A 27,990-nucleotide genomic window follows, 5' to 3' on the forward strand; every position below is an offset into this window, starting at 1 on the left:
CTCACTTTGACGTTAAGTGCTGCTGTCGACCACATCTGTGATTAAGTGCTCTAAAGAATCCAATTAGGAGCTAAGACTGATATAACGAACAACTATCTATCTATCTATCTATCTATCTATCTATCTATCTATCTATCTATCTATCTATCTATCTATCTATCTATCTATCTATCTATCTATCTATCTATCTATCTATCTATCTATCTACATACATACATCTGTCTATCTATCTATCTATCTATCTATCTATCTATCTATCTATCTATCTATCTATCTATCTATCTATCTATCTATCTACATACATACATACGTCTGTCTGTCTGTCTGTCTGTCTGTCTATCTATCTATCTATCTATCTATCTATCTATCTATCTATCTATCTATCTATCTATCTATCTATCTATCTACATACATACATCTGTCTGTCTGTCTATCTATCTATCTATCTATCTATCTATCTATCTATCTATCTATCTATCTATCTATCTATCTATCTATCTATCTATCTATCTATCTATCTATCTGTCTGTCTGTCTGTCTGTCTGTCTGTCAGTATATCTGTCTATCTGCCTGTCTGTCTGTCTATCTATCTGTCTATCTGTCTGTCTATCTATCTGTCTATCTGTCTGTCTATCTGTCTGTCTGTCTGTCTATCTATCTATCAATCTGTCTTTCTATCTATCTATCTATCTATCTATCTATCTATCTATCTATCTATCTATCTATCTATCTATCTATCTATCTATCTATCTATCTATCTATCTATCTATCTATCTATCTATCTATCTATCTATCTGTCTGTCTGTCAGTCTATCTATCTATCAATCTGTCTTTCTATCTATCTATCTATCTATCTATCTATCTATCTATCTATCTATCTATCTATCTATCTATCTATCTATCTGTGTCTGTCAGTCCATCAATCCATTCTTTATCTATCTATCTATCTATCTATCTATCTATCTATCTATCTATCTATCTATCTATCTATCTATCTATCTATCTATCTATCTATCTATCTATCTATCTATCTATCTGTCTGTCTGTCTGTCTGTCAGTCTGTCTATCTATCTATCTATCTATCTATCTATCTATCTATCTATCTATCTATCTATCTATCTATCTATCTATCTATCTATCTATCTATCTGTCTGTCTGTCTGTCTGTCTGTCTGTCTATCTATCTATCTATCTATCTATCTGTGTCTGTCAGTCCATCAATCCATCCTTTATCTATCTATCTATCTATCTATCTATCTATCTATCTATCTATCTATCTATCTATCTATCTATCTATCTATCTATCTATCTATCTATCTATCTATCTATCTATCTATCTATCTATCTATCTATCTATCTATCTATCTATCTATCTATCTATCTATCTATCTATCTATCTATCTATCTATCTACATACATCTGTCTGTCTTATTTAGTAAATATAGTCGAAGTGAGTTTGTGTAACAGGCAGTAGCCTATCTGCATTGAGTTTCAGAGGTGAATGGCAGATCAGGGGGGTTTGGTAAAGGGGGCAGTGGAATTCTTGAATCCTCAAATCCTGGAAGTGGGAGGTACGAAGAAAAAACACCCTCCTTCATATTCCTTTCGAGAGGAAGAAGCGCTGCTGTGAGCAACAGAGAAAGCGCACGACAAACACGCACACTTGCAGCAGCATTACTTGGTTGTGACTCGTACACCTCCGTATGCCGCGAGACACCCGCGCGAGGTTATGAATGAAAATCTTCCCAAACAGCAAAGACTTGGAAGTTTTCTCACGGTTCCTCTGCGCACCTGGACCAAAACCTTTTGTGTGTTTAAACTTGTTTAGACGTGACTCTTTTTCCCCTCGTGACTTCTGCAAAAACAGGCGCGTTGCACGAGAGAAATCTGGCTGAGTGGCTTTGTTTTGATTCACTTCAGCGTGGGACATTTTCTTCGGAGATCGCTTGCTGTGGAGTAATGCTTTACCAACCAAAATAACTCCCACAAGCCCAAGACGTGCACTTCAACACAACCCAGTGCTCAGAATAACACCCAGAGGTGAGTGATTTTAACTTTGGGAAGAATCATTTTACGTGATACCTGCTTGTGATGTTCATTTTTATTGATGTATATGAAAGATAATGTTTTGCCAGCCCCAGTAGCCTAATAGAAAAATGACTACAGAAAAACGTTATCTTTATCTCGAGACGCTTTTATACCTGCATATTTCAAAAGAAACTTGCTTTGTTGCAAAGGTATGTTTAGCAAATTTTATATAACTTAGGTCTAGAGAGGTGAATTAGCTAGGTATTTTTATTGCCCATAGGAAGAACCCTCATATACATACATATGTATTATTGTATTGTTGCAATGTACATTTTTTTTAAGTAAATCATTCTCATTTCCATTGTATTTGCACATTCATGAAGAGACAAACCTTGAATAGGTGCTCACAGCAGGAGTAGAATAAGAATGCTACATTGTGTTCCCTTGATTTGCATATCAATGAATATGAAAAGTGACCTATTTTGAGCTGTAAAACCCTAGGTGGCATTGTCTGTCCAGTGTTTATTATGGATGTATTGTGTTCCTTGGAAACAAACCTTTCCAGGATGGTCTGTTTCTGTGTTAATGATAAATCAGGGCTTTTTGTGACACAACTGAGCTGATATTCCCCGGCTAACTTCTGTTGATACATTCATTGAGTCAGTCTAAATATTTTAGTCAAGAACTCATTAAAATTGAGTCAGCCCCATTATGCAAATTTACCTTTAGGGCCACTTTCTGATCAAGAGTGAATCATCGAACATGTGTCAGCATCTTTGAGGACGACTACTTCATTCCACAAGCATTCATGTCAAAGATGATTCATAAATTAAACAGATTTTTTTTTTAAACCATAACCCCTCTCCCCTAGGGGCCCATCTTGACTTTTTGTGGCACTCGTGCTGAGTTACAGCCGAATCACACAGTCGACAGTGTCAACTGGAGTCCATCCAAATTGAATGTGTAATATTGGATGCGCGGAAAGACAAGCTGCGTCCATGCACCTGGTCAGAAGGCTTCTGAATCACTCGCTGTGACTGGTTTCGTCCTGGTAATCTTCTCAAAATCACTTTCAGCATGACTCAATAGTAAAACAGTTATTGTATTCACTGCGACTGAAGCTTATGATCAGAGACTAATGTTATTTTCATTTGTCTTGGGCATTTTTGGTTCGGATCATGGGATCTGCTAAACGAAGGCAACAGAGCTATGAATAGGAAGCGAAAATAATTCACGTGGATTTCCTTCCCTAATCAATACAATTACAGGTGTAAAGCCTGATAACTACCCAGGCAGTCGAGCGCAGGGGGTTGGTGGGGTCCCGGGGTGGATTGCATGACTATCTCCCAAAACAAACAGAGAGTTGAGGAATGTCATGCATGGATGCAGCAGCATAGTAATTAAGGGTCCGGACTGGACTCTCAGGGGGGTAGGGAACAGAGCAAACCCCAACCTTTAATTATCACAATGGGCTTTTCTTGCATTACTGTTTGTGGAGAGCTCTGAAAGGACTGCTGGCTTCAATGATGTTTTCCACTTCTGGTAGTGATAGTTGAGAAGAAGCATTTATCCATTTAGAAGATGCTTTTATCCAAAGCTTGCAAAAGAGAATAGTACAAGTATCAAAGCAATTACTCCAAGGTTATTTATGGCCAAATATATCATCGCAACATTTATTTTAGTGTATTTATTTATATATTTTTTAAATAGCTTTATTATCTGTTTTTACAGTATATACATTTTCCATTTTTTCCATTTATTTGCTAAGCTGTAATTTGCACGCATAATTTTTTTAATATATAATATTTTCTCGTTTTGGTTTTAATTTTGCTTTCATAAGCATGGAAGCTTCTTTTTTCTCGGAATTGCATATGTTTTTATCTAAATTCTGGCTTTATAACTTACAATTGCGAGTATAAATCTTGCAATTCTGATAATAACTCGCAATTTTTTTTCTCGCAGTACAGTTTATTTCCCACATTTCTGTTTCTCTTTCTAGCGACCCAAGTTTACATATAAACTGTGGTACAATCTCAATAAAAGTCAATAAAAGCCAGAATTGGAAGATAAAGCCGCAATTACCTTTTTTATTTCATTAAAGGGTTAGTTCACCCAAAAAATGAAATTAATGTCATTAATGACTCACCCTAATGTCGTTCCACACCTGTAAGACCTCTGTTCATAATCGGAACACAGTTTAAAATATTAGGGTGAGTCATTAATGACATAAATTTCATTTTTGGGTGAACTAACCCTTAAAGGGGCAAAAACCCGTTTCTATACATTAGAGAGTAGTAGGGTTAATTCTTTCTTTCTTTTTTTGTGGTGGTAAAAATTGGAAAGGTTTTCTGTACATTTAAGTATGAAAAAGCGCAATCAATGAAAAAATCCTTCAGACTGCTGGTAAAAATGTGTAACGTGTTAGCTATTATCCCTAGAACTTCACACATTTTTTATACGGTTTCGTGACTGTTGTTGCAAAACACTTTTATAGCTTATCCAATAACATTTCTTTGAATCTCGCCAGCGTGCCACAGTTTAATGTGTGAAAAGTTCCACATTCTCATCAGTTTAAGAGATTCTTAAATTTTACTACTTTGACATGGTTATGGACAGCGCCTGTGAGGTAAATGAACTGCGTTTATGGCCTTATCATAAACCCGCTACACACTAGCATTTAAGAATTTTCATTCAGGTTCGCCACCCACCGCAGAGCGACCATCTCTTCATGTAGTCAAGAGGTCGCACTTTAGCTGAATTACTTTGGCATGAAGACCACACGACAGCTCTCAGTAATGGACTGACATCCCTCGCTTATCATTCTAATGAGGTGATCATAATTAACACAGTATGATGTTGCTGTACTTTAACTCTAGATGAAAATGTATCACAGTTGGGTAATTTAAACGCACAGAAGTAAAAAGCATCAGCTTTATGCAAAATAAACCACATTTTGTTTTTGTCCACTAAAAATGTGTACAATTGACCAGTGTCATGGAGCCGCATTTAGATGTTCATATGGGATTTAACCATAACGGGTGTTTAAAATGAAGATGCCAAAATAAAAGTTTGTTAAGAACCTAAAAGGATAACACAATATCTTTAAAACTTCTTAAGTTACAGGCATGCAAACTTGGGGCAAAGCACAAAAAAGGTCACTGTTGGCATATAATGCAACAAAAATACACTGTAAAAAAAAAAGTCTCCAATTGAAAATGTTCTAGTGAATGATCACATCAAAAATTGTGAGTTGGCCAAACTGAAATTCTGTGAATTGATGCAATTTGATTCACAGAAATTCAATTCGGCCAACTGCAAAAATTTAGATGTGATCAGTCACCTGATTTTTTTTTTTTTTTTTTTTTTTTTTTCACAGTGTAACTAAAGTAATCAGATTTAACTAATAGACCTACCGATCTCCATGTCAAAATAGAATAATGATGCTGTCGTCATTTTTACCCCCTGTAATTTAGCACCAATCTCATGTAAATTGTCATTTTGCCCCCCCTTACAAAACCGTGAATTACTCAGTAAATATACATTTAATCTTCTTCATTTATGTATTTCTTTCACCAGTTTTTAGCTGGTTGAGTTGACACGCTGACCCATGCAACGAAGGTGCTAATGCCGCCACGCTGCAAATCTTGAAACAACTTTGTCTTTGTTTGACTCTAATTCCCCTCACTTTTATAGTAATGAGAGCAGAACATATGGCACCAAGTTGTTTTGTATCAGATTGGAAATTGTGGCTAGAGTTGAAAGTGCTGGAGCAAATGGTTTGTAGCGCGATTATTGGAGGAGGGGATACAAAAACAACCGCCAGATTACGGGGCTTTTGTTGAGAAACGTTTGACAGGAATGGAGGCGTGACTGGGGTCCCGGGGAAAGCCAAGTGTCAAGTGGCGAGTCTTAGGGGGGCATAGCATTAACAGATGTGTTTCACACCACCGGGATGGCCTCTCTACACCTACTCAGGGGGGCAGCTGCTGTCGGGTGAGGGGTCGAGGGGTTTTGGGGCCTCTGTTTTCTTCATACTTGTGGGAAAACCATGTTTAAATTAGTTTGGGATTTGTGATGTTCTTGTCTTAAAGTTACGGACTTACACGGATGCTGGCAGCTTTTCCTTAGAGCCAAATTCAGATTTTAAGTCAAAGGATGCGTGTTGTATTGAAACTAGCAGAATTGTTTTTAATTAATTATCTTCTGGTGTGGTCTATTCATGCATAAACAGTTGTCACTGCTAATCAAACTTAATATTTAAGAGCAATGAAGGAGCCTCAGAAGTCAAATTAATGACTGCCAGATGGGCTTTAAAGCCAGGTGACGTATTACTTCAGTAAACGAGAGGGGTCTGGTCTTTGTAGGAAAGCATGAGTGTAGTTGGCTTACGTTTTGTGGTCCTTTGATATAGTAAGTGGAAAAGTGGAAGAAAAAAAATCAAAAGTTTGGGGTCTTACAAAGACTGCATTTATTTGGTCCTACTGAGCTTCAAACTTTTGAATGCTCCTTCTTGAATGTTGATTGAAGTCCCTCTGGATGGTCCCCTACATAAGAGTTTGCAAATCATAATTGTTATGTGTGTTTAAGTGATTTTGGTCGGAATAAATAGGATCTATCCACAAAATGTAGAGTAAAGCCTGGATATTAGATGTTTATTTGATGATTTATGTATTTTATCATTCTCGTTCTGCTAATTATGGGACATGGAGTTTTATTGTGCAAGCCTGTTGCCACAGTCTGCTAGATGAGTAGTATTTTCTAGCATTCTTTGTAGCTATTTTAATGATGTACAAACTGCATACAAACTAAAATAAGCAGACATTTAGTGAACATGTTTCCCAGTCGTATTTACATTGTGTTGGTGTACATATGTAGCCTAACAAGCCAGACCCACATTAAAATGTTTGGTCTGGAAACTCACCATTGACACGGCTCAATCCGAGGGGCGGGATAAACGGTTGTCTTTCAAACTCCCTCTGCACGCGATAGGATAGCATTACAACAAACCAGAGCGACCAAGGTGAAACAGAGCTAGTTGAAAGATTAAACTTTCGCCGCATCCGGTCGGCAAAACTCCGAACACATCTTCCCTTTTTAAGAATGACTTCAGTGCCGTTCTTTGTTCTTTTCTCAGAGAAAAGCTTAACTCCAAGTCTTCCAGAGTCACGGTCAAAGCTGATTCGAAAGACCGCCGTTTGGCAGTTTCTGTGTTTACTAGAAGCACGCAAACGCAACTCGGCCGTCGTCATTATGGCCCCGCCCACCGACTCTATACACGATGTGATTGGCCTGGCAAGAGTTTGGCGTTTACAGCTCAGAAGGGTATTGAGAGTTGCTAGACGACACTCGCGGGCAGATTAGATTAGCTGCCGCTAGGGTGCGTCTAGATTTCTAGGCTAGTACATATGCAGTCAACTCCTAAATATCATTCCAACTTTCCAAATCTTATCCAATAGGAACCGAATAAGAGACTTTAGGGTGGGCCAGTATGCTCTTTAAAAAAAGAAGAACCATTTTAGGTTCCTTTAAGAACCTTTCACTGAACAGTTCTTAAAAGAACCCCTTTTCCACTATAAAGAACCTTTTGTGCAATAGAAAGGTTCCTTGGATTTTAAAGGGCATTCATGGAAACAATCAACCAGAACTCTCTAGTGTTTAGATATTAAATGGAAAAAAGGGTTTAAAAACCAGATCATTCCTATGAAAAGTTTATTTTTTCCTCCTTTCCATCCATGCATACAATGTTAGACTATTTCCTCTTCACATTCTCTTTCCCTTTTTGGCAGGTAGCTCTATGCTGCTGGTGTTGATGGCCCAGCGCTGCCCACAGCTGTGTGAATGAGCTGTTTCGGCCCACCCTCTTCGCCCAGCTGCCGTGGCATGGCTTCTCTCAGGATGATGAAGTCATGGCATTTGCTTCTTCTGTGGGTTATTCTAGCTCACCTCCCTTTGGCCCACTCACGTCCCGCAGTAACCGAACAAGGTAAGACTTTCCTCTTAATAATAAAGCAAATCGAACAAATGTATAAGAGCAGCATATTTAACTTGTGTGATTTATAGATGGACTAGATTCATTTGATGTTCAGTTTACACTAGGCTCCACCTCATGTAGCAGCAGAGCTCTGGTCACGGCTCCATTTTTGATGTGGAGTTAACTAGTGGAGCTGGAACTCATTAGGGTCTGGTGTTCTGTAGGACTACAGATGCTTTTCCTTTATGCATTCATGAAGCTTTAGGCTCTTTATTGAAACCTTTGAGGTTCGTATGGATTGTGGTAGAATGCACAGCATTGCAAAGAATCTTTAACGTGCTAAAAGCTTTTTACATTTATCATATAAAGCCCTGTTTACACCTGGTATTAACCTCTTTTTTTGGTCGATTGGATCACAAGTAGACGAAGACCTGTTTACACCTGGTCTCTTTTGTCCACTTTCAACCCCTTCTGTCCTGATTTCTTGGAGGGGAGGGTCTACAGGCGGCTACATGTATGGACTTTTTCAGATCTTTCAATAAAACGGACGAAATAAGCTCACACCAACACAACTGAAGAAAACAGAAAAACATGTGGAGAGCTGTAGCTTTTGTTTCTGCCCTGACAGCTGCAAGATCACGGCGAACGCTGTGAGTGAGTGTTAGAAATCAGGAATGGTGAGAGAACATTATGCTTGGTACGTTTTTCTGTCTTCAAACTAAATTTGGGTCTCCAGCCAAAGTTTAAATCCCGTCTGGCTAGCGCACTTCCCTTAATGTTTCCGCGTTTGGTCAGAAAGTAGAGAGTAAGCAGTCTTTTGTGGTAATTCGAACGCATACAACCATATGAGCGTTCACACTATGAAAGCAATCTGGTCGAATGCGCTTTTGACTATCTCTGGAAGTGGTTGAAATTAGACAAGCTCAAAACGTTTCAAACCCCGTTTACACCTGTATTTAGCGATGGCCACTTGTGATCCGGTCGACTAAAACGCATCTTAATACAAAGTGTAACTAGGTTGTATTATAAGCTTTTCTGCCCCAATTTTTATTTCATTGCATCATTATAGTTGGGAAATGAAGTGGTTTGCTTCTACCTTCTAGTGGAAGTAAAGGAATGGCCCGAATTTTTTATGTGACAACCTGACACCAACATTTACACTCATTAGAATCTCTATTGTTGCCATACTTATTAATGCACGTCTGCATACAAATCAACAGTGTCCATTCACAGTCGCTTAACACCCTAATATGTTGTACTACGTTGTGGGCCACAGAGCTCATCTGCATGTGAGAACAGCCATCGCACATATCCTGTTGCTGCATTAACTCTTGGCCCATTGTTTGTGAGCCTTGATCGAACTGTCTGTTTGCCTTCGTGCCTGAATTGACTTCTTGTAGTGACTTGGTGCCCAGCAGTATTACTAGCCAGGCAGGAAATCCCAGCAGCAATCCATCCAGACTAGGACTTCCTCTATTGATTCCCAGCCAAGTCCAGAGCTTAGCAGCAATCCTGGCTGATGCAGAGAGACGGGACAGCAATACGGATTCAAGGATTGTTTTATTGAAGCTTTACTTCATTAAAAGGCTTGTAATGATCTGAAATAAAATGGCTTTTAAGCTTTTAAAGATGTCGTTGGGTGAATAATGAGGTGATGACAGATGTTGTCCACTTCAGCCTGAACCGACTGACCAAGACAAATGGGTCAGGCCGCCGCCTCTGAACAAAACACATTCTCTTCAGTTCTCAAAGAAGCCAGTTTGGAGCGGACTGAATCTGAGCACACAGATGTGCGTTGGTACAACTCGGCATGAAATCATGCTTGGGTTTTTGGGTCGGTCAGACTGGGACAAATGACGTAGGATCATGTAATGATTCTTTCTGTTTTGTGGAATTTTCACAGAATTTCTTCCATAAACAAAATGTGCTTCTCATTTTCCCATTTCGGCCATTTTTGTGGTGCACTCCTCTTGTTGTCGAATGGTTCTAATTCCCGCATGATGAGGACCAAAGCGTCTGCATTTTTATTCACGGTGCTTTTTTATGTGCAAAAGGCCTCTTTTGGCTAAACCTTGTGCAATAGCTTTGTAAGACTGCCTATTTCTTTTGAACCCCCAAACTGGGTTGCTGGTCTGTTTTGATTGAAGTATCAGGTTGTGGAGTACATATGAAGAAAAAAAAACAATACTAGTAAATACAAATTATAAATAGAAGCTACAAAAGTACTACTCAGACTACATTAAATACCAGTTCACTTGCTGAAAGCATTGAAATTCAAGTGTAATTTAAAAACAACACACTCAGTGTTGCATATAGTAATTTGGCCGGTAAATGTTAATGGTTACATTGATGTTTTTTATGGATATTTTTATTGAAGCAGAACCAGTTGTCTATGAAGAATATAACTATGAAGAATTAACAAATGTTTGACACTTTGCTGGATTAATTGCATAAATAGTAACAGCCAGACGGTTAGGCATCAAAAGGCATGCTGGGAGTTGTCAACCCTTTCGAATTCGAAGTGTTTTTTTTCCCTTAAAAATGTGAGGTTTAAGGAGCGTGTCACTTTTCAGCTCTAGTAAGTGATTGGAAATTGAATTGAAATGTGTACGATGAGACATCAGTCCATATTTTATCTTTAAGTCCAGCATCTCCCCAGGCTTCTACTTCTCCTGCTCGGCATGCTTTTTTTTGTGTTAAATTGGGCTGAAGCGAAAGTTGATCCCACCCCCCTCTCGCCCCGTTTCCTTGCTGGGATTAAGGGGCCTGTGATCCAGGAAATACCTCCACTTGGCTCAAGTGAGATCTCCATGACAACTATTCGAGGAACCTGCTGTTACAGGCTCTTCTCCGTCTTTCCAAACTGACTCTTTTCCCCCTTCCGTCTCTAACGGATCCGCTCGTATTGTCAGGAAACATTGTGGAGGACAAAAGGCACGGATTAGTTTGTTTGACAATTAAGGTGTCTTTAGGTTGGTGGGGGGTCTCTTTAAACGGGAACTGCCGTATGCTCTGGCGTCAGGGTTTTTTTGGGGGGCTTTTGTTTGTATTGAAACGCAGTCCTAATAAGTGTAGTGGGTCACAGGAGGTTAATCTTTAAACTGTTTCATTTCAGAAATTCCCTCTTTTGTAAAGGAAGCATTGGATTTCTTCCTAACTGGCTTGTGTTTGGATATTTAGCATTTTTATCTTTATCTAAAATTAAGCGCGTTTTCCCATTAAAATATCACTCTAAATGGTCAGATATTTTACCTTTTTAGGGTTTTTTTGTTGCAAAATTTGTCATACAATGTTTAAATTTGATCTATTTTACTTATTATTTTTTATAATGAAATAGCATGATTAAGTGTAGATTTTTACACTTAATTATTTTATTTTATAATTTTTTTAGACATTATTATTTATATATAAATTTTTAAAAAATCACATTCCAGTCAAAAGAAGGATAATGTTATTTTGGCATTACTGCTTTACTGCTTAATTGAAATGTGCTGAATTGTCATGAAAATGTCATCATGCAACAAAAAAATATATATATTTCTTTATCCAAAACGCAATAATTATTTTCTTTTAATTTTAGTTTAAAATATCCCCCAGATGTTGTTTTCAAATATCTGACTTGCATAGCTTTTTAAATCTTTTTTTGACTTTGTGGCATCAGTTTTCTTATACCAAGTTTATTTTGTTTGGTGGTGGTCCTGTCACATTTTTATAGTTTCAATAGTTCGTTTTTTAGGCATCCCTAATGTAATTTTCTTTCTCCTTTACAAACTCATGCCTCTTGTTTGTCATGCCCCTTTTTAAGTTTAGTTGGTTCTTCAGTTTCCTTTGGACAAGCGTTGTCTCTTGTCTCACACATGCCGATTTTGATCCAGTACCCCCTTTGCCAAACATTCTATGCTGGTCTTCTGTTCCACCATTAGTCCGAACAGAGGTGAAAATGGAGCTGTACACATTGTTCCCCGGGGAGCGTTTGGTGCTGCAGTGCTTGGCTCAAGACGAGACCCCGATTGTAGTCCTAGGGTTCATCTGGACTAAAGACCATGCTGCACTACTGAATGGAGACCACATGCGGGTGAACGGGGGCCAGCTGGAGATCGGGTCAGTGGAGCCGGCAGACTCCGGGCTTTACTCCTGCACTGTTCAGAGCTTTCTGGGCAACCACTCTGCCTATTTCATCGTTAATGTGACAGGTACGTCTTGTAGGAGCTTTGAAAGGATGAGCTTTGTGGTTTCAAACCATTTTTTTCTTTGGTGTATTTTTAATTTTTCTTTCAATCTCCTGACTCATCCCCACTGTTTGTGCTATGGACATGATATCTGAAATTATTTGTCTTGTTGAAGAGAGTTGTTCTGTTACTTTTCTAAGCTAATAAACAAGAAGTCAAGATCTATTTCTCATATTAACTAAGACAGAAGTATTCCGAACCATACTTGGGGACCAGAATATTATAGAAACTTTTTCGGCAACCACCTATCAACCAACCAACACACTCCAACAACATGCTAATAACAACTCAGACACCTCAGCAACTACATGGCACTTTTAAAAAATGTTTTACAAATTGTAAAAATCTAGTTTAATTTGCTTTGAGGTCACATTGTTGTCGTAGATGAGCAACTGATGCTTTGTGAGGTCTGTTCTCTCTGTTCAGCTGTGGAATGTGTCAGGCATTGAGCGGTGAATTTGTTAGACAGCTCCCTAGAGTGTGTGTGTGTGTGTTTGCGTCTGTGTGATTTGAGCGTGGGCATGGCTCTGGAGCGGAGCCTGCAGTGACTCATGCGCTCTCACTGTCCGGCGCTCTGTGAAGGGCGGATGCGTATACTCCGTTCACAGTACTGATCAAGCAAGAATACATAATGTAGCACTATATTGTGAATAAATCATTTAAAGCATTGCAAACCGCTCCTTTCTTAACCTGCTGCTATTCTTTGATTCTTGGCCAGGATCCTTGTGCACAGATGGACAAATAAATAACCACATTTGTATTTTTTTTTTGTGCTGTATTTGTGACGTCTCAAATTGCGCATGGTGAGAGAGCTACATTCTGACCTTTATGGGCGGCTGTATGAATCTATTCTCTGACACAAGTCCTGTCGACTTTGTCACAGGTCACGCAGTAGCGTCTTCCGAGGATGAGGACGACGATGAGTCATCCTCTGAAGAGAACAAGCCGTCAAGTAGCCAGGAGCTCTTGCGTAAGCACGCTTTCTCTTTTTCAGAAAGAAAATAAAATGATGAATTGTTTGTTTTAAATTGCCATATTTTTTTCTTTAGCAATGGCACCTCACTGGGCTCAGCCTGAAAAGATGGAAAAAAAGCTTCATGCTGTACCGGCCAGCAAAACGGTGAAATTCCGATGCCAGGCGGAGGGAAACCCAACTCCGAAACTACGCTGGCTCAAGAATGGAAAAGAGTTCAAAAGAGACCAACGCATCGGGGGCTACAAGGTACGTTTGCACATGAGAAGACTTCAGTGTTGTGATATCACTGTTGTGTAGGCCATACAACCCTCATTTACTCTGCGCCTGAGCCGAGAGAAGGAAAGCTGAAACCTCAGCTCACAATAGGCCAAAATCACAGCCTGAATCTAGACACCCTGAACCTGACACCTGAATACACACACCCTGATTTAAACATACTGGAAACATTAGAGATCTGGTTACAAGTAGATGGTCGTAGTGATTAGGGCTTGGTGATATACTGAATATGCACTACATATTTGTGATTTATTTTGCTGCCAATTTCAAGATTAAAGATTGGCTAAAATTGTGAAAGAATGGATGGGAATCAGGAAGAATCATTTCCACACATGAACTGTCACCTCTGAGTCAAGATCTTAGTCATTGAAAGTCTTTGGGATGTGCTGGAGGAGACTTTACAGAGTGCTGGACTCTTGCATTGTCATACAGGTTCTTGACCAAAAATGTATGCTCCTGTTGATGAACATAAATGTTGTGATGTTATTAGGCCTGTCGCGATAGTCAATAAACCAATTAATCCGCGATAATTTTGCATGCTTGTTTGTTTTCCTCATCTCTCTCGCTGTCTACCCGACGCACAGACCGGGTGGTGGTGTGATGAGACGATGAGATTCTCCTGGAGCTCGTGCTTCTTTGGTTGCGGAGCTGAACACAAGCTTACAAAATTTGACGTCCACAGCGCCAAGCGAAATGGGGTCCTGTGCACTCTGCGTTGATGTCATTTTTGTCGCACGCACCCTTGCGCTCTTGCGGACGCATCGACAAATGAGGCTTAAAGCTACACTGAAGTTGGCAGTTTGATAAATGCAAGTTAATTCTTCAGTTCGATCTTTGTGTGCTAAAAAAGGCCACATAAGTTCCTGTAGAGATAGCAATACACAATCTCCTTTTTTTGCCAAATAGATGAACAGCATGTCATCAATGCCTTCTGTCTCGCTGTATCAAAATCTCACCTAGCTTTACTCAGAGATGGATGGTCAAGTCAAGCTGTTTGTGCATGATTACAAGATATAACTTTTTTTTATTTTATTTCTGTATCCTAAATAGTTGATAATTAAGTTATATATCATATGCTGAAGTAAATTTCTGGAGTGTTAACGATAAAAAAAACGAACCGTACAGAACCAAACCGTGGGTTTTGTGAACCGTGCCACCCCTAATTTGCACCGCATCTGTTGCAGTTTTCATCCATTTTATTTATTGTTTGTGGTCATTTTGTTCATTTATTGTAGATATTTAAAATGTTTTCTGTTTTCAGTAAATAGTCTTTAGAAATAAAAGTTTATTGATCTTTGAAAAAATGTACCTGCATTATCATGCCATTATCATTATTTTAGATGAAAATGGTCTCAGAACGACAATATTTTCGTTTATCTCAATAAATACTTGGCCAATTTATCGTCCAGCAAAATTTATCGTGACAGGCCTAGATGTTATTTCCATCAAGAGGTGCATCTATTTTGCTCAATATCTTGTAGTCATTTGTGAAAATGATTGCTTATATGCTCCCTCACAACCATTCTTTCACAATTTGAGCCTGATGAATCTTGCCATTGTCATCCTGGAATATGGCCATGATGTGTGTTGTTTAAGAAATGGAAAGCTAGAAGAACTGTTGCCAAACATAACATGCTAGAAACATGATCCAATTATTGACTCTCAAGGATTTGCTAATTTAATCCAAACAGAAATTCTACTGACTAAGTAACTTTTAACTACAGGCCAACTTATTCTAACCCTTAACCTACCTGTCACAAATATTCCATAAATAAAGTGAGACTGAATATTTATTTTCTTCCATTCTCAGCTGCGGGAACACATGTGGACCATAATTATGGAGTCTGTGGTGCCCTCAGACAAGGGCAACTACACATGCCTGGTGGAGAATGAATATGGAAGCATCAATCACACCTATCAGCTGGATGTAGTGGGTCAGTCACGTTTCAGTCTCAACCAGTGGCAATTCAGGAATAAATATTGCAAGTCTAACAAACCCTCTTGTGTATATTGCAGAGCGATCGCCTCACAGGCCCATCCTATATGCTGGTCTCCCTGCAAACCGAACGGCTGTGGTTGGCAGTGACGTAGAGTTTGTATGCAAGGTTTTCAGCGATCCCCAGCCTCACATCCAGTGGCTCAAACACATATTGGTCAATGGAAGCCAACTGGGACCTGATGGACTCCCTTACGTACGCGTCTTAAAGGTAAAGGTTTTACAATGAAATGCAGCCAATTTGCTCTAGTCCGACTTGTATGCAGCGGTTTCGTATAAGCGATCCACATATTAGCATGTGGTGGATTGGGATTGGATGTCATGAATTTGGTCTCTTGTTGTCTCCAGCACTCGGGGGTCAATAGCTCGGACACCCAGGTGCTGAATCTCTACAATATCACAGAAGAAGAGGGCGGCGAGTATATATGCAAAGTGTCCAATTATATAGGAGAAGCCAATCAGTCAGCCTGGTTAACTGTCCTTAGACAAGGTAACTTGATGACAGGCTAGTCTGAAATTATCTCCATAGATGTTTTTTTTCTTGGGTTTCTCTCATGCTTTGGGTTTTCCTATTCAATAATGCCATGGAAACTTCCAGTTGACCCAAACAATGGCAATAATTCCCTAGCTATGGATTGGGTCTTACTGGAGAGAGTCTCCATGTGGCTTGCCTGATGTAGGTGGAGGTAGACTGAGGGTGATGGTGTTGGGCAGCGATATTTGGTCTCTCTACAGGTGATGGAAAGGTTTCAGGTGGCTTTCTGAGCTTTGGGAGCATCTAACTGGTTTTTAAAGCAACCAAAATCCACAACTCCCCAAGCTCAATGTGGTCCCGCTTCCTCCTCCTTTCCCCTCACGTCTGGGGCCTCGGGTCTGCTTTTCTCGTTCTCTTCCAGACGGCTGGCCTCAACACCACCGACAAGGAGATGGAGGTGCTCCAGTTGAGGAATGTGTCCTTTGAGGATGCTGGGGTGTATACTTGCTTGGCGGGCAATTCTATCGGGATCTCCCATCATTCAGCATGGTTGACCGTTGTCAAAGGTATCCGGCGACTCTTTCCTGTCCTCTCTAGACCTTTCCTTCTCGTCCATCACTCCCAACAGTGCCCATTTGTTTGTGTCAATTGCCAGTTTCAGGTGAACCACATTTAAGTCAAAGAGCATTTACTCAACTGTCACTTTAGCCGGTGTATCTTTTGCATCGTTGACAAAGGGTGAGGTGTTTCATGGGAACGTGTGTGTGGCCGTCCACAGGTGCAAAACCACCCATGCATGGCACCAGCATGATGAGTAGACCAAACATTTGGATTTTAGTGACATCTTCCCCTATAGAAGTATTGTCTTACTAAGGTTACCTCAGTAGTTTTTACTTCCCCTTGACCTGGCAAATGGCACCAGTTATGGCACTCTTTTACCTGCTTTTCTTCCTCTAAATTTCCTCGATTTCTGCTACCTGCTATCTTTTGTTGTTTTAATGAGCAGTTAGTGCAAACCAAGTCACCTTTACTCTGATTAAATCAGTTATGCTCATTCTGAGAGTAAGCAGACTATGATATGGAAACATTTTGCGTATATTAAAGCTCTGTTCCAAAACCTAGTGAGCTATTTAGTTGTTCTAAGGCCGCATCCTAATTATGACAAACATCATGACTTCTTGCGCCCCACAAGTTCGCAGTCACTTTTCAAACACTACAGTAGAAATCATGATTTTTTTTATAGCTTGGGATAACAAAAAAAGTATATTCAATCATTTTATATATATATAATGATTGAATATACTTTTTTGTTCATCTCACTGTATAATATTTGTTTGTTTTGTTTGTTTTTTGCTGTTTTAATAATCAAAGCCCAAGACTTTTCTAAGTCTAGAAATCACACTTGTAAAAATAGGCTACCTCATGTATCAAGACCGTGGAGAACCCTGGTTCTTCAAAGTAAGAAAGGTTATTGTGGAGGTGAATTAAAATTCAAATACATAGCACAAAAAAAAAAATTGGCTAAAGCAGCCAATTCTAAAAATATTTTTAAAAATTGTTATTGATACTTTTTTAGTATTGATTGAAATATCAACATATTTATAAAAGTTTATCCAACTTGTGCACCATCTTGGATAATTTTTTTCACCAATCTAGTCGCAATTTATAATGGTATTGCCTTCTTTGGAAAGAATGCATGGGATGCAGCCTTAGAATTTGTCCAAAATGAAGAATCTTATAAAGCAGCCTAATTCTTGAACCACCTTTGTGTGTGGAGCACGATTATGATGCCTTAAAGGGTTAGTTCACCCAAAAAAGAAAATTCAGTTATTAATTACTTAGCCTAATGTCGTTCGACACCTGTAAGACCTCCGTTCATCTTTGGAACACAAATGAAGATATTTTTGTTGAAATCCGATGGCTCAGAAAGGCCTTCATTGACACCAATGTCATTTCCTCTCTCAAGAACCATAAAAGGCACTAAAGACGGCGTTACAAAGCCCAACTCACTACAGCGGCTCTACAATCATTTTATGAATCGATGAGAATAGTTTTTCTGTGCAAAAGAAACTAAATAATGACTTGTATAGTAATGGGCCAATTTCAAAACAAAGATTCGAACGGTTATGAATCAGCGTATTGATTCATGATTCGGATCGCCAAAGTCACGTGATTTCAGCAGTTTGGCGGTTTGACACGCGATCCGAATCATGAATCAATACGCTATGTCTATATCACTATTTATGTCGTTATTTTGTTTTTTTGCGCACAAAAACTATTCTCGTCGCTTCATAAAATGATTGTAGAGCCGCTGTAGTGAGTTGGGCTTTGTAACGCCGTCTTTAGTGCCTTTATGGGTCTTGAGAGAGGAAATGACATTGGTGTCAATGAAGGCCTTTCTGAGCCATCGGATTTCAACAAAAATATCTTCATTTGTGTTCCGAAGATGAACGGAGGACTTACGGGTGTCGAACGACATGCATTTTTGGGTGAACTAACCCTTTAAAATGCCTTATGGGTAACAGTATAATTGTGGAACATCGTTATTGTTTTTTAATGGTGATCAGAGTTTATTGTGACTAGGTGTGCAGTATCACTGAATCATTAAAATATATGAAGTTGTTAATGATCAAGCACCACACAAATTAGGTTCCTTATCTTCTGGAGACTTTGTTTTATTTCAACCATTGCATATTATTGCAGAACAGCTCAACTCTATATGATAACAACCAATCAGGTGTAGTTATGTGTGTCTTTGGCCTCCCAGGACAATTTGGCCAGGATGGTTCCATTTCATACTTGTGCATGGGACGACTGCAGCCTCACGCTGGTGGAGAATGTGGGGCGAAATACTACTCCACAAAGGAGCCATTATGCAGCAACAAAGGGAGCTTGTGCTCTCTTCTCAGTGCCAATAGTGTCAAATGCACTGGTTGAAATAAAACAGAGCTCGGTGTGTGTGTGTGTGTGTGTGTGTGTGTGTGGTATACGTGTGCGTGTGTGCCTGTCACCAGCATCTACCAGTGTGTGTCAGTCTAAAGCACTGTTTAATGCTTTAGAGACAGTAACAGAGGTGTTTTTGATGTCAGTTGAAACTGTATAAGTGGATTCAACCTTATTACTGCGGTTTGCTATGCCAAGCATCACTATCATATAATTTTTTTGCCTTTTTAAAGGGGTGGTTCTGTGGGTTTTTTCTAGGCTTGGTTGTGTTTATGGGGCGCAGTATAACGTCGTTTTTTATGTCATATTTTTCTTATATTTGACCTTTATTCCACACCGCTGTCTCCACTGTCCTTTGAACGGCTCGTTTGCTTCCTGCTTCTATGAAGCACATCCCTCTGAAAAACGCAATGGCCAAATTTAGTTTCCTGTTTTTTTATTGGCTGAAGTGCCAAGCACAGGTTGTCCGGAAACGCCACAGCCCTTACCATTACGAGAAGAAGTCACATCTGCGGTCACTAGCAAGGGTTTATGCTGTCACCAACCGGGAAGAAAATTGTTGTAGTCCAAACCGGACGTTTTTGTAGGCAATAAACTGCCGTAATTTTAAAAGACAATATGTCGATTTGCATTGAACTTTCAGTGCTGTAACTTTCGCAGATACTGTGTATGCTCAAGCAGCGACATCACACACTAACTCAATTTTAAAAAGTGAAACCACCCCTTTAAGAAAAAACTATTTCTTAATAGCAACAGCCCAATAAATATTGAATAAAACCCTATAGCAATCCCATAGCCTATTACCCAGAACAATTGAGTAACCACATTCTTCAGAAGATGCATAAATCTAGATTTGTTTCCTGACCATAGCGTTGTGTTTGCCCCATAAGCACCCATCGCTCCCTCTGCAGTTCCCAGTCAGTCCTACCTGGAGGTGTTGATCTACTGCGTGGGGTTCTTCCTCATCTTCCTCATGGTAGGAATCGCCACCATCATCAAAGTCCGCAGCTCCTCCAAGAAGAGCGACTTCAACAGCCAGCTGGCCGTCCATAAGCTGGCCAAAAGCATTCCTCTCCGCAGACAGGTAACAGATAAGGGCTTTGACGTACTGGTATCCTAAAAAGACCCTTGTGTCCATCTTGAGGCTTTAAAAACACTCGTGCTGCTTCCTCGGCCTACAGGTGTCGGTCGAATCCAGTTCCTCTCTGAACTCCGGTGTGATGTTGGTCCGACCTTCTCGACTCTCCTCCAGCGGGACCCCCATGCTGTCAGGTGTCTCTGAGTACGAGCTACCCCAGGACCCGTGCTGGGAGGTGCTCCGAGAGAGGTACAACCACTGCTCATTTAAAATTTTAGCTCTTCTCACTTCTCCTTCTGTGTACATGGGTAAATTTAGAAATCATGTTCCAATTTTGTTCATCTCTTTGTTTGTAACAGGCTAGTACTTGGGAAACCTCTGGGAGAGGGCTGCTTTGGCCAGGTGGTGATGGGCGAAGCCATTGGACTGGACAAAGACAAGCCCAACCGCATTACTAAAGTCGCTGTGAAGATGCTGAAATGTATGTGGTTTTTAAAATTAAAAGACTAAAAGACCCCATTAAAGGAACACGCCACCGTTTTAAAAAAAATAGGGCTTATTCAACTTCTTTCCTACATTTTAAGCCCCGTTTCCACCAAATTACCCGGAACAACTTTTTTACAGGAACTTTTCTCCCCCCCAGACCTGCAGCTGTCTGCGTTTCGACCGCGATAAAGTTCCGAGAAGATTAGGCAAATTAGTCTGGTAATGTAGGACTGCGCGCTTGTTCCTCCAAGCCAGTGACGGACAAGGCTGTCACTTTTTATTCGATATTCGAATATGCATTCGAAGATGACGTGAAATATCCATAATCGAACTATAAATAAACTATCCGGTTTTTAAAGTGCCATGTAGCGCAATTTTTTTACTGTCGGTGCGTTTACATGGAGCACTCAGTTTAAAAGTCCAATCTGAAGGAAAATGCTCCATATAAACACCTCAATCGTAATAAAAATGCCCAAACTGAATGAAATTGTAATCGTTTTGAGATGGGTGGATAAACCTTTTCATGAATCGATCAAACTAAACATTTCACCATGTAAATGACCTGACCGGATTACTTTTGAGTGTGCGTCCTTATGTGAGAGGTACACAGCGTGCGCCTTCTCCACTGAAGAGCACACGTCGCGCTTATGCACCAAGCATGACAAGAGAGGAAAATACATTTTTCTGAGGGATAAACTTTTTATTTCATAAGAAGTTATGAAGATAATGTTGGCATAATGACACTGTCCCTACGCCTATGTAAGCAAACAATCATTAACTACTTCAACGCCTGACATTAGAATAAATTTTTTCTGAGATGATTATTACACTTTACAACAAATGAATAGCTTTTTTAAAACCGTATAAGTCCTGGTGGCCGTTGAGAGTTGCTATGGCATCCGTAAACGTACATTCCAGCTGCTGGAGATGACGACGTTGTAGATAATTGAATATATTCGAATGCATTGCTTGATATTTTAATTCCGTTCAATTAGATTTTTTTCAAAAATGACAGCCCTAACGGACAGTAATCATTTTTGTGTGTACCGATTGAAAGATTTAGTGGACTGTTTACATGAGACGTTATCTAAACCGATCTGGTGTTTACATGTGATGACTTTCAATCGCAATCATTTTGTCACATAAGCAGTTTGTCTGCCACATCAGAAATGTCAACACTGTTTTCTCCAACAGCTATGTGTTAACTGAAGCCATAGCAACTCTTAACGGCCACCAGGACTAATACAGTATTATATTATAAGCTATTTATTTGTTTAAATTATCATCTGAGAAAAAAAAAAAATCTTCTGTCAGGCGCAGTTAAAGTAAAAACTGCCTGGGGCAATATACGCTGTGTCATTACTCCAACATTATCTTCATAACTTACGAAATAAAAAGTTTACCCCTCAGAAAAATTAACTTTCCTCTCTTGTCAACATGAGCGCGGCGTGTAAGACTGATTATTACTGAACGTAGACCGAACCTCGCAAAAGACTTTTAAAAATGCCGAGTTGAAATAAAATGCTGCCTGAGCTCAACCAATCAGCATGTTCAGCGCCCAAGTCCCGCCCTCGAAAGTTCCTGAACTTTGAAAAAGTACTACCTCGCGAGCAGGGCCGTTTGGAGGGGGAAATATTTACCCGGAACTTCATTTAGACCCTGGTTCCTGCGGTCTAAACACACCGAGTACCACCCAAAGTTCCTGGTTCCTGGGTAAAGTTCCTGTGGTGGAAACGGGGCTTTAGATAAGTGGGCAAATGTATTTTTGTCTGTTTTAGTTTGGCAGGGTCGCCGCTAGCTTAGCTTAGCATAATGAATGGAAGCATATGTTGCCAGTTAGCATGGATTTCAATTAAGAAAATCTGAATAAGAAAATAACTTTTTGCAGTGTAGAGCCAACAGACATGGACTGAAATCCACAAAACTCCTATTCTGAGTTCATGGGGCTTTAGGACCAAATCATTTTATTTATCAGCCGTTTACTTGTGTAGAGCCAGACCCCGTTAACATGTTGCATGTTTTTATTAGCTGACGCCACTGAAAAGGACCTGTCTGACCTCATCTCAGAGATGGAGATGATGAAGATGATTGGAAAACACAAGAACATCATCAACCTGCTCGGAGCTTGTACCCAGGATGGTAAGAGCCCATCTGCAGAAGCTTACAGTCAATGTGGCATTTGATGAAGCTGGAACATCTGGAAATGTTTGTTTCATATCTTCTTCCTCCAGGACCTCTTTATGTCATTGTGGAATACGCCTCTAAAGGAAACCTGCGAGAATACCTGCGTGCCCGCCGGCCGCATGGCATGGAGTACTGTTACAATCCTGACCAGGTGCATGTTGAGAGCATGTCCATTAAAGACTTGGTCTCCTGTGCCTACCAAGTGGCTCGTGGCATGGAGTACCTGGCATCCAAAAAGGTAGTGTTGACATTTAGTTGACCTATTGTTTCAAATTCTTCAAAACCTGAGCTAAAATAAATACTTTTTTTTATCTGTGTGCACTCCTCAACAGTGTATCCATAGAGACTTGGCAGCACGCAATGTACTTGTAACAGAGGATAACGTAATGAAGATAGCAGACTTCGGTCTGGCCCGGGACGTTCATCACATAGATTACTACAAAAAGACTACAAATGTAAGCAGTCAGTTCTTCAAACAGTCATATTTATAGTCCAGATATTCAATTTATGTCAAGTGCACATCTTTATATCTTCTTCAGGGCCGGCTGCCTGTCAAATGGATGGCACCAGAGGCTTTGTTTGACAGGATTTACACACATCAAAGTGACGTGTAAGACTGCTCATGTGTTTTCCATTCCAGTATATCCTCACATCAATGCTTTCACTGTATAAAAGTTCAGTTTCTCAGTTATGTCTTAGTACTGATGAAGTGTTCTCGGATTGTAGGTGGTCTTTTGGGGTCCTTCTGTGGGAGATCTTCACTCTGGGGGGCTCGCCGTATCCCGGAGTCCCTGTGGAAGAGCTCTTCAAGCTACTGCGAGAAGGTCATCGCATGGACAGACCCTCAGCCTGCACTCAAGAGCTGTACGGCCCTTTTACATATTTAATTAGTGACTAAGGTCATCTGTCAATCAAAGCGAAACCTCTTTCTAGAGGCTAGCATATTTTTCCACTTGTTTTCAATGGAAGCGGCACATTTTTTTCTTTAAAAAGTAAAACGGTTAAAACGTAGCTCTCATCACTGTCACTTTTAACCCAGCCGACCAACCACAGTGGAAAAGTGGCGGGACAGGTGGCAAAAAGCGGCAAACAACGGAACAAAATTATTGAAAAAAAGAACCAGAACAAATACTGAAAGGTGCACTACGTTGTATTTTTGCTGAAAAATATCCAAAAGCCACTAGGCCAGTGTTATATATTTTGTTCAGTTGAGTACCTACAATATCCCAAATGGTTCCAACTATTTGTAAATTGTGAGAAAATGGCTATTTTAACTAAGAACTGGGACGTGTCAGCATAGCGTTTGAAGGAGTCACCTGTCAATCGCGTCATATCTGCATTACCCTTTGGTTTTATTGGGCAGAAGCGCTTTTCTCTTAGCAGTGTGAACATGTCACAGCAGCGCCGAGCGAACGCACAGAGGAACGTCATAACATCATTTTAAACACACTTAAATGTATCTAATATGATAAACAGAGCTGCTTTACCTTATAATCATGACTGGAAAAAGCGGAAGTGCGGGCGCCCGGCGACTGTGTCCCGTCCCGTCATAATAAAAGTCCTCGGTGCTCGTGAGCCGCGTGTTTGTGTAACAATCGCTCCAGCGGCCGTGCTCAGCTCCACAACACTCGGTCCTGCTCTGCTTTACACTACAGTAACGTTAATAACCGCATCCGTGAACATGATTTCTGCCCGAGTCCTATTTTACACCGGCTGTGAGGTGAAGACCACATGTCCCAAGATACTGCGCTCACACTTGGCGTCATCAAACTATGCCTTTGTTTCGAATGGTCGACCTCTAGTGGACGGAAAGTTGCATAGTGCACCTTTAACATTGTATCGATGTATTTATATTCAGAAACAAACTATTTGCGAAATCATATACTAATAATAATTCTGTGGATATTCTGTATTATAGCACTAGCGTCCGCTTTGGTGGACACATGGCCTAAAAGATTATACTTTTAATTGGATTAAATAGAATCTTTAAAAACTGCATTAACAAAACATTTCCCTTTTGTTTTGTATTTTATCTTTTGACACATTTGAGTGAAAAATAACATAATTATTTGTTTGTTTTTATAATAATATTTTTCCAGTCTTTGTAGAAATTAACTTTTTAATTAGATTTTTTTTACTTGTATTAAAATGTCATTCATAAGACATTTAACTTCCATTATGACACATTATTGAGTGAAATAGACAATATTATTTATTATTAGCAATATTATTATTAAAATAAATATTTAAATAATTTAGTTTATAATTAATTATATAATGATATTTATTAATTTATTATTTTCATTACTATTTTTTGAATGAATACATTTTTCAAAAATGTGGCACATGTCAAGTTTTAAAAAGATTATTTGATTAAAAGATTATCCGATCTTTCATGTATTCATACTCTTGTGTAATCGACGCACCATCCCATCATTTATTTCCAAATAAATCTGTCTCTTCCGTTATACCCTGAAATTTTGAATATTCCAATCTAATATGATTTCTGACCTGTAAGGTTGCCAGAATAATAATCCTACACGGTGTGTTAATAGGCCAGAGGAGAACTGGCACCCCGACTGAATCTGGTTTCTCCCAAGGTTTATTTTTCTCCATCATGCCCTGATGGAGTTTTGGTTCCTTGCCACTGTCGCCTTTGGCTTGGCTTGCTCAGTTGGGGACACTAAAAATATGATTAAAGTTATTCAACTTATTATACAAATAAAATGTATGAATTAGGTCTTATTTAATTCTATAAACTTAAATACTGATCTGCCAACATTGTTGCTATATGATAAATTAAACTAAGCTGATAACATTACTGTTTTCTCCAGTACGACTGTACAGCCAAATCTAATTTTGTCGCAATATTATCCTGTTTGACACTGTGAAGCTGCTTTGACACAATCGTGATTGTAAAAGCGCTATATAAATAAAGTTGATTGATTGATTGATTATATTTTTTCACTCTTGGTTACTTTAGCAGTATTTAAAAAAAAATATTTAGAACTAAATGTACTAATGCATTTTGCACGTTAAGATTTAATAGGAAAATAAATTTTCATGTTGACATTACATGATGACTGAGTTATGTAATTTTCCCCCCCAGATACCTGATGATGAAAGACTGCTGGCATGCGGTTCCCACACAGAGGCCAACTTTTAAACAGCTGGTAGAAGACCTTGATCGCACCCTGTCCATGATATCCAATCAGGTAAGGCCAGCAGACTGTGTAGGTTGCTACTTTTAAGTCAGCATCCTACTAAAAAATGAATCCTCATATAAGTGACTGATTTGAAATGTGCGTGGGAAACTCTGTTTAGGTCTTTGGCTTAAAATGAATGCATGCTACTCCACCGCAAATTTGGATGAAAATGTTCACCGTCCTCATTCCAGTGCATTATGGGAATTGCTTATTAATGTATGCGTTTCCCTTTCAGGAGTATCTGGACCTCTCTGTGCCCATGGAGCCCATGTACTCTCAGGTCATCCTGAATGAACGAAGTTCCACCTGCTCCTCCGAGCCGGACTCTGTCTTCTTAAGAGAGTCTGAACCTGAAGAACCCTGCATCCCCCCAATAGTTCCCCCACAACAAACTGTTAGGTCCTTCAAAAAACGCTGACAGTAGAGAACACCTGGACCTCTATGTTCACAGAGGATATCTATATTTTTCTGCTTCCTTTGACTCATAAACTCTGCAGGCTCAGAGACTGAGGAGTTCAGCCTGGGCCGTTCTAGCACAGAAACGCAAGCAGGAGGACATTTTACATACCAGCAGACTCTCAAAATCAAGACTGATCAAAACGGAGAGGCTTGTGTGGGGGACTACTAAACTTTTTGTTTGTCCAGTGATTGTCCTTCATAGGGATCGATCTACAGAAATATGATGTTCAAAAAGCATCGCAGATGGAAAGAATGCTTTGCATCGCCAACAAAGTCCATGGGTTGGACAAGAAATTGCAAGCGTTACCCATTAGAGTGTGCTGGCTTTGTATATGCGGTTAAATTGTACAAATTGTGAAATTATATAAACACTATTGTTTTATATTACTATTATAATAATTATTATTTTTTTATGAGCTTGTTTATTCCTTTTTTGTTCAAGAAACGTGATCCGCAACACAGTGTCCTAACAGGATGGTCCTGTCCACAATGAAATCTCATTGGTCCAAAATCATACTACACATAATATAATTTTTTAATACTGAAGTGTGTCATTTAAGATGATTTTTTGTTTTGTTGCTCAGCTTAATATAAGAACTGACCACCTCGACATATTGAGCAAACGCTTGAATTGGGGGCGGGACTATCTGTTTGTTCGAACCAATGGGAGATGAAGTGAGTGTTTAGGAAACATGTTTGAAAATAGTTATTTAATAGTAATTTTTGCTATTTGGTAATGCTAGTCATGCAGAAATTCATCTTTAAACGTCAAATATGTTCTGACCGACTGTGATTGTGTTATGTCACAGCATTCTCTCTTTCGATGTGGAAAAGTTAACTTATGGCTATAATTTTGAAGTAGCGCCTGGTTAGAAGAGATTTCATACAGATTTATGGGAGTTTCTAATGTTGAAATAAGCTACAAATGAAATCTGTTACTCATTGCTTGCTGTAACGGTGCGATTACCGTTTGTTTGGTGTCCTGCAACGCTAAATTCCAGTAGTGTGAATGAATGTTTAGCAACTATTAATATGAAACTGCTGGAATATGTATGTGTTTAGCGTCAGCATGGTGGGTGACAATCTGTTTGCACCAGTTTCAAAGCATAGCATGTCTACATTATTTTAAGCTAGACTCTCAAACGACAGGGTTTATATGACAGGACTGGCAACTTGGGAATGGTGAAAATTACTTCTTGGATAGATCTCGAGTTTTGATGCTTGTGTGATTATGTATGTCCTGATGTGAATTGAGGCAGTGGCCATGCACTTATATTTAGGCTGTCAATAAGCTGACTGATATTGCCTTTCCTGTGGGAATATAAATAAAAAAATGTGTTCTATATAAAATACAATGATCTGAAGCTTGCATTTGTGTAGCCCCATGCATGTAGGGAATAAATGACAGGCCAACATCTTTTCTCGCATGTCGGTCCAGAGGTTGTCTGAAGGGCAGATGTGCGTAAGAAGTTGCTGACTTCAATGCGAACCATCCACTCGTGCTGAAAGCATGAGAGAGAGAGAGAGCTAAGCAAATGATTAACGGTGAGAAGAAAGCCCTACACCGGCACCTCATTGATTAACCATGCCAACACCAAGAGCAAACACAGCAGCGTCAGGCTGTATATCAGGAGGGAAATCTCTCACAGCACTGAGACAAGACAGCTGAAGCACTTTAGTGAGT

At 39.5% G+C, this 27,990-nt stretch overlaps 1 protein-coding gene across 4 annotated transcripts; it reads left to right on the plus strand.

Moving 5' to 3' along the window:
* Window positions 1-1,608: 1,608 nt before the first annotated feature.
* On the plus strand, window positions 1,609-27,650 carry fgfr1b (fibroblast growth factor receptor 1b). Of its 4 annotated transcripts, XM_067432569.1 has the most exons (19): window positions 1,609-2,039; window positions 2,899-3,078; window positions 7,814-8,010; window positions 11,922-12,191; window positions 13,111-13,197; window positions 13,277-13,449; window positions 15,290-15,413; window positions 15,496-15,686; window positions 16,372-16,516; window positions 19,784-19,977; window positions 20,075-20,220; window positions 20,331-20,452; window positions 22,486-22,596; window positions 22,689-22,879; window positions 22,974-23,096; window positions 23,181-23,251; window positions 23,368-23,505; window positions 25,751-25,856; window positions 26,083-27,650. In XM_067432569.1, exons 3-19 carry the CDS (start codon window positions 7,866-7,868, stop codon window positions 26,263-26,265), a joined length of 2,520 nt encoding a protein of 839 aa, XP_067288670.1. In that variant the 5' UTR covers window positions 1,609-2,039; window positions 2,899-3,078; window positions 7,814-7,865; the 3' UTR covers window positions 26,266-27,650. The 4 variants fall into 4 exon arrangements, with proteins under 4 accessions (XP_067288670.1, XP_067288669.1, XP_067288671.1 ...); XM_067432568.1 differs by lacking the exon at window positions 2,899-3,078; XM_067432570.1 differs by lacking the exons at window positions 2,899-3,078; window positions 11,922-12,191 and having other exon boundaries at window positions 26,083-27,649.
* The last annotated feature ends 340 nt before the right edge of the window (window positions 27,651-27,990 follow it).

This window comes from Pseudorasbora parva, chromosome 23 (assembly GCF_024679245.1).
Source record: "Pseudorasbora parva isolate DD20220531a chromosome 23, ASM2467924v1, whole genome shotgun sequence".
Lineage (NCBI taxonomy): Eukaryota > Metazoa > Chordata > Actinopteri > Cypriniformes > Gobionidae > Pseudorasbora > Pseudorasbora parva.

Excerpts from the sequence above, each read along its gene's own strand:
- fgfr1b (XM_067432569.1), top strand. The coding sequence starts at position 7,866 with ATGAGCTGTTTCGGCCCACCCTCTTCGCCCAGCTGCCGTGGCATGGCT. Across the intron at positions 22,880-22,973 it reads AGTACCTGGCATCCAAAAAG|TGTATCCATAGAGACTTGGC; the intron begins GTAGTGTTGACA and ends ACTCCTCAACAG. Across the intron at positions 23,097-23,180 it reads ACTACAAAAAGACTACAAAT|GGCCGGCTGCCTGTCAAATG; the intron begins GTAAGCAGTCAG and ends TATCTTCTTCAG.